This window comes from Lissotriton vulgaris, unplaced genomic scaffold (genome assembly GCF_964263255.1).
Source record: "Lissotriton vulgaris unplaced genomic scaffold, aLisVul1.2 SCAFFOLD_219, whole genome shotgun sequence".
In the NCBI taxonomy this organism is placed as follows: Eukaryota; Metazoa; Chordata; class Amphibia; order Caudata; family Salamandridae; genus Lissotriton; species Lissotriton vulgaris.
In genome coordinates, this window is record NW_028246735.1 from 47214 (window position 1) to 59392 (window position 12179).

The 12179-nt window shown below is 49.8% G+C and overlaps 1 protein-coding gene across 1 annotated transcript in view; it reads right to left on the reverse strand.

Moving 5' to 3' along the window:
- Nucleotides 1-12179, reverse strand: part of LOC147665762 (uncharacterized) — a 76176-nt gene that overhangs the window by 11895 nt on the left and 52102 nt on the right. The window contains exon 2 of the mRNA XM_086949535.1: nucleotides 4402-4493. Within this exon, the coding sequence (XP_086805661.1) occupies nucleotides 4402-4492 (91 nt within the window). The 5' untranslated portion in view covers nucleotide 4493. The remainder of the gene's footprint in view (nucleotides 1-4401; nucleotides 4494-12179) is intronic.

Here is a 12179-nt window from a genome sequence, read left to right on the forward strand (position 1 = left end):
AGTCCTTGTGAATGCAGTCCTCCTGGTGCAGGCCAGGGGTTCAGCAGGGCATCCCTTTTTCTTCTTGTTTCTTTCAGGCAGGGATCTCAGTTGCCTTGCAGCTCCCCCATATTTATCCCGTGTCCCTGGGCATCAAGCAGGGGAGCACCCCTGACTAATGGCATCCAGAGTGCCACATTAGGTATGACTTCTTCCTCCAAAAGGTTTATCAGGGCAGCCCTTCTTCAGATAAGGATCTCAGTTTCTGTGCGGCTCCCCCATATTTATCCAGTGTTTCTGAGAGCCAAGCAGGGGGACACCCTTGACCAATGACATGCAGGGTGCCACCCTCAGGTATGCCCACTTCCTCCAAAGTGTGCCATTTTATTGTCCCAGAAAACAATATTCTTGCAAAATCCAAAATGGAGAAACTCTCTCCTGAAGGGTTAGAGCTGGCTTAGCCAACCCACAGGTCTGGTGTGGCTAAGTTTGTTTAACACTTTCCTTCCAGCCCCTCTGCTAATCCAATTATTGGGGCTCCTGTCTCGCTGGGGGTGCAGGTAGTGGGGGTGAGCTTGTGCTATCTTAAACTGCCCTTCATCCTTTGAAGGGCAGTTTGGCTTCTCTAAACCATTCTGCCTTTATTTCTGCAACTGCAGATCTCCTCCCACAGGATGTCCTTTGTCCCAAGTCCGGCTGCTTGACACCTCATTAAGACAGCTCGGCTCAGCCTGGTAAAGCTGGCCAATGAGGAGAGGGCTGCTGGAAGGCTGGATTTTGGCTCACAGAAAGGAAAGTTCTATAACTTATTTTGTGTAATAGTTATTATAAATCTAACAGTGGCAAGTTGTTAGATTTATCGTAACTTTCCTTTTGATACTTTGAAATAGATTTGTAGCTAACTCCAGGATATATTTATACTTTAATAAAGTATTCCCATGTTAGCCTGTCAAGCTAATTCACTACAATAGGGAAAACTGAATTTAGCAGATTTTCTGTCATCGGGGCATATAAAATATCTTTTATAATGTCCATGCTCATAGTTACAAGGCACCCTCCACTAGGGCACCCATGGGAAACCTTCCGGGGAGACTCAAATATAAAAATAAGGTCGTTTGAGTCTCTGGAAATACTTTTATAATTTCAAAGTAACATTTGCATATAATGTTATTTTTAAAGCAGCCTGCGAGGCAGCAATGGCTTTTAAAATGACAGCAGGTACCTCAACAGTACACACTAAAGTCCTTTAAATCTACTGGGCCTCTAAGCCTACATGCCCTATTATATACTAGAGACTTACAAATAGTCTGTCAGTACCAATTGTAATTACACCTAATTACCATATACCATTTAACCAGAGCCCTGGCCCTGGGTCTGGTTAGCAGAGCCAAGGGCACAATCAGAGTCAGTTACCACCAGTGTCATCAAAAATTGGGGGTGATCAGGGAAAAAGGGATGACTTTCTCACACAGACCTCTCAAATGAAAGGTGATGGGTAACTAAGCTACACTCTGGCAGCCCTTATCAGCTAAGTGGAAAAACATGGGGAGTTCACCTGCTTTGACACGGGCAGTCCCAGGTCTGTGTACCACTGTGAACTCGATCCCCTGCAGTGAAACATGGAGCGTTCACCTGCGTTGACACGGGCAGTCCCAGGTCTGTGTACCACTGTGAACTCGATCCCCTGCAATGAAACATGGAGCGTTCACCTGCTTTGACACGGGCAGTCCCAGGTCTGTGTACCACTGTGAGCTCGATCCCCTGCAATGAAACATGGAGCGTTCACCTGCTTTGACACGGGCAGTCCCAGGTCTGTGTACCACTGTGAACTCGATCCCCTGCAGTGAAACATGGAGCGTTCACCTGCTTTGACACGGGCAGTCCCAGGTCTGTGTACCACTGTGAACTCGATCCCCTGCAGTGAAACATGGAGCGTTCACCTGCTTTGACACGGGCAGTCCCAGGTCTGTGTACCACTGTGAACTCGATCCCCTGCAGTGAAACATGGAGCGTTCACCTGCTTTGACACGGGCAGTCCCAGGTCTGTGTACCACTGTGAACTCGATCCCCTGCAGTGAAATTGTCCACCTCAACAGTTTAGGATTTTCTCCCTCTTCTGCACGAGACATCTGAGAGGTCTGTGTTCAGTTTGAACACTGAATTGAGTGCCAAACAGGCTTGGCCTCAGCTTCTTCAAGGACCAGACCACAGCAAAGGCTTCCATCTCTGTTTTCTCTAGGGAGACGTTGCCTGCTGATGAAGGCAAATGGCTGACATAGGCCCATTTAATTTACTTGTGCCAACACTGCACCAAACTTGTTCTTAAAAATCTGCCTAAACTATAAATTCCTTTCTGTTGTTGGGGGGAAAGGGGGGCAGTAACAATGGGGCAAAACATAGAGCCTTTTTCAAAGTGTCAAAGGCCTTCGGACACTCTGGGGTCCAATTGACTTTCTTGGGCTGCTTTTTATAGGTGGGATCTGTCAGGGGGCACTATTGTCCCATAGTTCTGAACAAACCGTCTATAATACACAGTCAACAGGTGAGATGGGAAATAATATATTAGAGGCCAGAGTGCAGGAAAGCGGGAGAAGAGACAGAGTGCAGAGATGGTGTGCATTTTTAAGGGATTATTGAGGATGCTTCCGGAGGAGTGGGGATGCACAGGAGTTTGTATTGTTCTCCTTGGTCATGGTGCGGTTGTTTTTTTGGGGTTTGAAGTGGAAAGAGGGACTTTAGGGGGAATTCATTAGGTTTTGGAGGGAGGGGTTCAGGTGTGGTCCCCCAGGCGGAAGACTGATCACTCTGGTAGAGGAAAATGTGCCAATTTACAGAGGTTCACATATGAGAAGATGTGCCCTCTGTGCTGGTGGGAGTAGTTTTTTTGAGGGGTGAGCAGACAAAGGGAGGTTTTTCAGCTTGATAACTTGGCATCGCAAGTTCTGGGAGTAATGAAAAAGGCGTTGTTTGCAACGTGGTTAGCTTGGTACTCACTCATTTTGGATTGGTTTGGTGACAGCAGCGGAAGTCCGGGGTTGGTCTGCTGCCGAGAGTCAGCGTTTGGGGAGGTGAAGGTCAGACTGTTATAAGAGGTATGTACGTTTGGGATGGACACTGCAGAATGGTGGCTAAGAGTAATGTTTTTGTTTGTTACAGGATGCATTGCAGGACCTGTCATGATTTAGGACATTCCTTCATAAAATGGACAGGCCATCATGCCGAATGAGAGAAATTTGGGAAGCAACTGGGGTTTGATAACCTGACGGTGCAAAAAAAATGGTTCAGTAAAGGTGTAATGTATTGGCACGAAGCCCTATGAAAGTTAGAACTGATGAGGAGAGCGCCCGCTTGCCTACATTTGCTAGTTATGCATTTAGGAGAGAATAGTCTCATGAGCAGGAAAGGTTTGGCCCTCTTGAAATGTACAAAAGAGGACCTTATGGGAATAAAAAGGTTGTTTGGACTGAGCTTTTGCCCCATAGGGAGTGGAGAGGCACCAAGAAACCAGGGGCTATTGACAAAGCACTGAGGAGGTTTAATAGGGAAATGACCAGGGTTTGCAGAGTTAAAGGGGTTTTCTTGCTGGAGCATCCTGGCATTAGGTATGAGATTCTTCACTTTTTTAGAGATGATGTTGTGCATCTGACTGTCCTTGGGAGGGAGCTCTATCTGCTTCAGTTCCATGGTGCTAGGAAAGAGTTGTTGCACTTCCCTTGCTAAGGTTTGGGGAGGGCAGAAAACGCAGAGTTTGTTCAGGTGTCATTTGGGTTTTTACAACTTTTCAAATTATTTTAAGAAAATGGATGAGTTGAGATCCATTTGAAAGAGAAGGGAGTTGGAAGGCAAAAGGAGGCAACAGCTTGAGCATGCGCAGTGGTCGTCGAATGTATGAAATTGGGTCTGAAGAAAGGTTGTGTGCAGTTTGACATGATATGGGTTATTTGGGAGGGGGAGGTGGATGGGTAGGTTGTCTTAACCACATGGCTGCTGGGCGTTTTCCCCCCCCTGTGCTGGAAAATGCCATTTTAGTGGCACTATGACGAGCTCAGCTCGTCATCAGCACACGACACCCGTGGGTGATGACGAGCTGAGCTCGTCATCAGCATCGAAAGGGAAGTGAGGACAGGGTTTAATGCTAGTTCGTCCGGCATAATGCCAAGGGTTGTTTAAGTGAAATCCACTCATCTGCATTAAAGCAGACTTTTTCACATTTGACACTGTTCATGTGGTCTTTGGCTATGCTCTGGATATCGATGGAATCAGCACTATAGGACAAGGTGATACCCATTCATCACCTGTATTTATTTGTAAAATGAGTCATTCTGGGATGAGTGAGGCCTGCCTGGACCGCCTTTATTTTGTTATCCCATACATTGCTCACCGCCTCCCAGAGTAGAAGAAACACGCAAGGTGGCTTCCTACCTGATGCCCCGCAAGGCCCGCATGTGGCGTTCTGTCCACGAGCCGCAAGAACCATGGCGACAAACACTGCCAGGGAATACATCAGCGCCATCCTGTGAAAGAAATAAAGAGTTACTTTCTGAGATAAGACCTCTGACTCCCAAGGGTGCAGCTATCCATGGTGAGGTGGCAAAAGGTTCCAGAGGGGAGGGGTCTGTTCTCTCCTCCACAGGATGCAGTCATTCTAAAACACCACCCACTCTGATTTTGTTCCCAACATCTGCCCAGGGCTTGAATCTAAGTTTACACATTTGTAGAATACATTCCTGACATATTTGAGGTGCAGTACATAGTTTCTGTTTATTATCCCCAAAAGCTGGAGAAATTGGTCCAGTGACTAGTTCTTTTCTGTCTGCACCACTAAACATAGGAACGGACTCCCCCAGGAGATCAAGGGGTGAGATGTCTACTGCAAATTTGAAAAAGTACTTATTTAGGCAACTCTTTTAATCTTCAGATTTTTTAAATGTTGTTGTTGACCTTTCTAGGATGTTTGTCTGTAATTTGTGTGTTGTGCCAGTGTGAGTTGACACTCAGGGTCATTGTTTGTGCTCAATAAATAATTTCCATATTCATCTTCTAACCTTTTGACTCTATAATACATTGCAGCCTGCAATCCCTGTCTAAAATCCTGCTTCTGATTTCCTTATTCCAGTCAAGTTGTGATGTTTCTGTATTAACAAAATGGCATTGCTGCTCAAATGCAGTAAGTTACTACAGTTGTGTCGCGAGGTTGCATGCCGGAGCCAGCAGCCAAGATGAAAGGCAAGTCACAGAGGATCAATGCTGGCAGATGATGGTGCATTATTTCAGCTGCTGTTTAAAGAAGGAAAATGAGAACTGATTTTTTATTCTAATGATCTCCTTTTCTAAAATAAACTGTGATCAGCAGAAAGAACATATTTATGTCAACAAGTTTATTTTTAAAACGGTCTGGGTCATAAGAGGTAAGATGGACTCTCTGCAGTTTGAGCTATAACATTTTTTATTCTGATGTAACTTTTAACTGATTCTATTATATTTGTATTTCAAATTACTAACTGATTTCTGGTGTATTTATTTTGCCCAACAGACTTTCCTTTCACTTTTCATGTCTGCAACCATACAATCTCATACATCATGTGCCCCCTGCATGTATCCCTAGGCTCAGAGGCAACAGGGGGCCCTAACTTAGTTTCCTCAACACCCGCATTTTCATGGATTGAGCACTGCCACGAGACCATTACCAGTGAGGAAACTCGAATATGCTTTGCACTGCTGCAGCGACACCGCCAAGCATATTGTGGCTTCAGACCACCATGCCACCGGTTGCAGTGGTCCTATGGCGGTCCGACCACCTTAGTCGTAATCCGGTAGTACCTGACTGCCACTGCACCTCTACCGCATGTTTGGAGGTCCAATGGACCAACAAGCACATAATTAGACCCTTAAAATGAATAGTAGTGGGTACTCTATTCCATATAACTTTATGGAATGTATCAGAGGCTTGGCGATTGCCCTATCTTTATGCACCTGGCATAGAAACAGTAGATAGGAAGTTGCTGGCTCATCCATTATCTCAACAACACAGTAATTTCTAATATATGTTCAAAAAATTAAGAAATCATGACTTTCGTTCATGATCACTGCAACTTAAAATACATACATTTATTAATGATAACAGCACAATGTTAGAAAGATTTATTGTAGTATACCGGAAGTGATGACTGTTAGACCTGGCACCTTGGCGTGAGTCTCCCTTCCACTTTTTGCTGATGTGCCTCCGATGTTTTGCTGGTTTTCCGATACTCAGGGCACTGCGCCACGGCTGACCCGTGCCGCAGTGCAAGTGCTCCCTACTGTAAATTGTACATGCGATTGGTATCCATGATTGGTACATTGGATTTACTGTTAGTCCCTAGTAAAGTGCACTAGGAGTGCCGGGGCTTATAGATGCCAATACTGCTGGTGGGCCTGCAGCGCTGGTTGCGCCACCCACCGAAGCAGCCGTAAAGATGTGTCTGGGAACTGCGACCGCAGAACCCGCGTGCGGTCTCGTACCATCACGCTAGCTGGGCAAGTGCACCCACTTGCCAGCCCCCGAACCTTCCCTTGACTACATATTAGTCACCCCTATGGTAGGCCTGCGGGCAGGGTGCGTTGTAGGTGCAAGGTAGGACAAGCCCTGAAGTGTGTGGCCGTCCTAGTAGTGACTTACAACCAAAACCGTATTTCACTATTGAAGGCTACCTGCTCCATTAGGACAGACTGAGCTGCTGGAGTTATTACACCCTATACTCCCAGCAGGCTCAAGGAGCATGGTAGCGCGTCGTGTTTAGTATGCCTGAACTCAGGATGATAAAATATTTCTTTTAGTAAAGTTTATTTTAGTATCCTGGGTTTACAAATGCTACTTTTAGAAAGTTAGCATTTGCTTGCCTAACCATTTCAGCCCGCCTCTGCTGGTATGTGTATCTGACTGTCTGGGACGTGTGAGTGACAGGGCTGGGAGGATGACAGGTGGTGAATGCGCAGATTACACCTTAGTGGGAGGTAGGAGTGGCTCTTGACTCTGGATCTTGCTGTGCTCTGCCACCACAATGCTGGCTCCACCCTCCTGGGGAGCGTCAGATGATTCAGCCGACACCTGGCTCAGGAAGGGCGAAGCCCCATCAACAAGGTACTCTGGCTGCCCCTGTCCGCATAATGCTGGCTCCACCTCCTGTGGGGCGTCTGATGCGCCTGCCCCTCACACTGAAAGCAGAAGCCGGAGTACACCCGCCAGGGTACTCAAGGACTGAGAGTGGCTATGCAAAGGCCTGCGAGAACAAAAGAAATGCCATATAAAAGAAGGAGCCCTGCTCCTTGAAAATTAGATCCTGTTTGGGCTACAGAAGGAACTCTGCCCGACGAGAAGGACCGGGAAGGACAAGGAAGAGTGCTGTCTCTTGCCTGTGGCTGGTGCCTTGCTGCCGAAGGAGAGGAAAAAGGAAAGACTACGAAAAGACTTTTGCTTTACAAGACTTTGTGCCAAACTCTGCTAAAAGATCTCCAAGGGCTTGCAACTGAACTTGCCCCCTGACCAGCGCCCCAGGACCAGTGGGCGCTACACCCTGAAGAAAGCAACTGCGTGTGCTGCTTCTCGTTGCAGTACCGACGGAGGAATCTCCTCCAAGGCACGACATCCACCTGACCACCGTGACCGGGGCCCAAAGCAACAGCGAAAGCAAAGTGAGGACCAGCCGCCGCTGGCCCGAACCCCGTGACCGCAACTGCACCGGGAGCCCGAGAGCAAAGCGAAGGAGGACCCGTCCGGTCCGAGCTCTCGAGTTGACTGCGCAACGAGCAGCCAATCCACTTGCAAAGACGGACAGTCGCCCTGTGAGAGTCCCCAGGGTCGGTACCTTGCCCGACAGCTCAGCTGTGAGCGCACAGCTGCACCGGCACTTGGCTGGGTACGTCCTGCACTTGAGGACCGTACTGCCACTTGCCGCCACCACGCAACCGCCGCCTCCAGGGTCGGAGCAGACGACGAGGAGAGGACCCTGCCGCCATAGAACACCGCTGCCCCGGATGACCCGTGAACTGCTCGGCTGAGAGCCGCAACGAACAGTGACCCCGGGAAGGCAACGCGATGTGGGACAGATCCCCTGGGAGCCGCCTGCTCCACAAGAACTTTGTTTAACTGGGCAGAAGGCCCTAAAGAACTCTTATTGCTCGAAAGAACTGTGGCAACTTGAACTAAGTAACTTGGAACCGCTACTTGAAAGTCTGATAACTGTATTCATAAGCCTGCTTGAATTCTATATAAAGATATATATTTTTACAGAATACAGTCTGGTCTCATTGTGTGGTGGGTTGGTTGTGACGGTGTAATATTGCAAGTGTTTAACCCTATGTGCCCCAAAGATTAGCCTACGACTGCTTAAGCCACACTACCTAGAGGGTAAGCAGAGGTTGTCTGGAAGGTAACCCTCAGCCCTGACGAGGAAGAGAGAGTCCCTGCTTGTCGCTAGTGTTGCACTGCGCCAACTAGAGCCTCCCCCTTCCTACATTGGACGCAGCGGTGAGGATTTTCGAATTTACACTTGCGGTATCTATACCTTAGCTTCTGACCATTGCACAGTGATTTCAGTCCAGTTACTTAGCCACAGACTTTGCTTTTTGCGGAAAGAAGATTCCGAGTGTGAGAACCATGCCGGGCACGAAGAGCCTGGATGGAGCGGAGTCCACGACCTCTGAGGTGTTGGAGGTGGAGTGGGACGCCGCAAAGCTGGACAAATACTCAAAGACGGAGCTGAAGTTTTTCTGTAAGAAACTCAAAGTTACGCACGCTGGTTGCAAGAATAAGCCAGAATTCTACAAGGCCCTGAAAGCCTGGATAGAGTCCAGAAAGGCCCCGGAGGATCAAGATGCCCTCGCGGAGCAAGATGCGACTGAAGAGCAGAATGCACCTATGGATCTGGTGGATCTCGAAAGGCAAGACCGCGTGCACAGCTTTGGTAAAGGCCTGTCGCCAGAGGAGCTGGCAGACAGGAAGGAAACAAGGAATCACGAAAGAAAGCTGGCAGAATTGAAAATCCAACTGGAGCTTGAAACAAAAAGAATGGCGCTGGAAGAGCGAAAGCACCAAATGGATTATGAAGTGAAAATGAGGGAGATAAGTCTCAAGGAGAGAGACTTGGATCGTCCTCCCTCTGGTGACAGCACATCGCCAGTGCAGGTAGAGTCAAGAGTGCACATCCCGAAGGACGTAGTTAAGGAGTTCTTTAAGGGGGATGACATAGGACAGTGGTTTAGGGCATACGAGGTAGCCATGTCCTCCCACCGGGTCTCTGACAAGGATTGGGGAGCGGGGTTGTGGGGAAGGTTCCTTAGTGAAGGGCGAGATACCTTACTAGATTTGCCCGTTGAGAAGCAGAGACCCTATTCCCACATGAAGGAAGCTTTAATGCGCAGGTACGGGCTTACCCCTGAAATGTATAGACAGAAGTTTAGGGGATGTACTAAGCGGCCTGGGAATACGTATGTGGAGTATGTGACTTATTTTTGCAGAGCACTGGATGGTTGGGTGAAGGGTAGCAAAGTGAATGATTTTCAAGGTCTCTTTGATTTAATTGCATGGGAGCACTTGTCTGATCACTGTTTTCCTGAGTTACGCCAACACCTGATCGATAGCAAGCTGTCCAACCCGAGGAAGCTTGCTGAGGAGGCGGACCGCTGGCTCAGCACCAGGGTCCACAAGGGTCCCGTGGGAGACTCCGCCAAGAGTGGGCAGGGTCCCCAGCAGAAGAGTGGGGGGGACAAGGGGGGAAAACAGAAAGGGTTCCAAAAGGCCCCCAAAGTAGTTCCCAGGGGAACCAGCAGCAAGGTTCTCAGCCTCCCCCACCCCCAAAGCAGAATGGGGCCCCGACAGGTAAACCTGTTCCAAAGGGGCCCTTCAATTGTTACAAATGTGGCGAGCCTGGGCACATATCCAGTGACCCCAAGTGTCGCCTGTTTGGAAAACCCGCACCCACTGGTGCTCCGCCCCGTCAAGTGACTAGTGTTCACTTAGGAGAAGAAGTGATGGTCCCGGGGGGTGGAGATCCCGTTCAGATGACCCTAGTCTCGCTAGGAGACAGTGAGATGATCCCTACGAACTACCTGCCCTCTAACACTAGGAAATATGGGCAGGTGGTGATCATCAATGGCAAGGAAGCCGAGGCTCTTCGAGACTCAGGAGCCAGTGTGACTGCAGTGAGGCAGCACCTGGTGTCTCAAGAGCAGGTTGTACCCCATGCTTACTGTAGGGTTATCAACGCTGACAATTCTGAGAGTCAGTGTCCGATGGCTCAAGTTCCCTTCGAGTGGGGGGGGGTCTCTGGTACTCTGCAGGTCTGTGTAAGGAAAACCATGCCTGTTGACTGTTTGCTAGGGAATGACTTGGAGCACTCCCCTTGGGAAAAGGTGGAGAAAACGACTCACCTGCGGATGGTGGGTCTGCCTGACTGGGCGTGCGTGACCACCCGGTCAATGGCAGCCAGTAGGGGTGATCAAGAGGTCCTGGGGCCTGAAGGAGAGGCCCAGGAACCGGCCTTAGGGAGAGGGTGCAGGGGGCGCGGGAAACCGGCCCCTGAGGTTCCCACGGTCCAGGAGGAAGCAGACCTTGAGGGGGATGCCCTGGAGCCTACAGGGGAACAGATCGCCGAACTGGGGGACCTGCCTGAGCTGACCCATTGGCAGCAAGAAGGAGGACCCTCCAGGGAGGAATTCTGCAAGGAGCAGAAAGAATGCCCCTCTCTCGTGGATATGCGGCAGCAGGCTGCAGACCAGGCCAATGGTGTTCAGGCCAAAACACAATACGTGTACTGGGAGAACGACCTCCTGTATTCAGAGCCTAAGGCTGCTGAACCTGGGTCAGCCCGTGTGCTGGTGGTACCCCAGAAGTTCAGAGCCTTCCTACTGGGTCTGGCTCATGATGTGCCTTTAGCAGGACATTTGGGGATGGACAAGACCTATGACAGGCTTGTCACCCACTTTTACTGGCCCCAAATGCATAAGAGTTCAGACGCTCATTGCAGAACCTGTCAGACTTGCCAGGCAAGTGGGAAGACCGGAGGGAAGAACAAGGCTCCCCTCCAACCCTTCCCTGTGGTCGGTACGCCATTCCAGCGAGTGGGTATTGACATCGTTGGGCTTCTGGACCCCAAGACAGCCATGGGCAACAGGTTCATCCTGGTCTTGGTGGATCATGCCACCCGGTACCCTGAAGCCATCCCTCTGAGGACAGTGACGGCCCCCGTGGTGGGACGTGCACTGATGGGAATTTTCTCACGAGTAGGATTCCCTCTAGAGGTGGTGAGCGACAGGGGGACCAACTTCATATCCAAGTATATGAAGTCCCTTTGGCAAGAGTGTGGCGTAACGTATAAGTTCACCACGCCTTACCATCCCCAAGGTAACGGGTTGGTTGAAAGATTCAACCGAACCCTGAAGGGCATGATCATGGGCCTAGAAGGTCCGATGAGGCGTAAGTGGGACGTCCTCTTACCATGCCTACTCTTTGCATATCGCGAGGTACCACAGAAGTCCCTAGGGTTCAGCCCCTTTGAGCTACTGTACGGTCACCCCGTGAGAGGACCACTGAGTTTGGTAAAGGAAGGCTGGGAGCAATCTCCCAGGAAACCTACCCAGAATGTATATAGCTACATGCTGGCCTTCAGAAACCAGACCAGGCGCTTCAGACAACTTGCAGAGGCAAATCTGGAAGCGAGCCAGGAGGAGATGAAGCGGTGGTACGACCAGAATGCCACTCTGGTCGAGCTTCAGCCTGGACAAGAGGTGTATGTCCTGGCCCCAGTGGAGCCCTGTGCCCTTCAAGATAAGTGGACAGGCCCATTCGAGGTTGTGGAGCGCAAGAGCCCCGTGACATACTTGGTGGACATGAAGACGCCCAGGAACCCTTTGCGGGTCCTACATGTCAACCGCCTCAAGCCCCACTTGCGAAGGTCCGAAGTGGGCATGTTGTTGGCAACTGATGACGGAATGGAGGAGGAGTCGGAGCCTCTCCCTGACCTCTTAGTGGCCTGTGAGAAAGACGGGTCAGTGGATGGAGTTAACCTCTGAACCAACCCTGACCCCCGAACAACAGGAAGACTGCCGCCAGTTGCTGGGGCAGTTTCCAGATCTGTTCTCCCTGGTTCCGAGTGTCACAGATTGGTGCGTCCATGACGTGGACACCGGAGACAGCTTACCTGTGAAGCATAAGGCTTACAGGG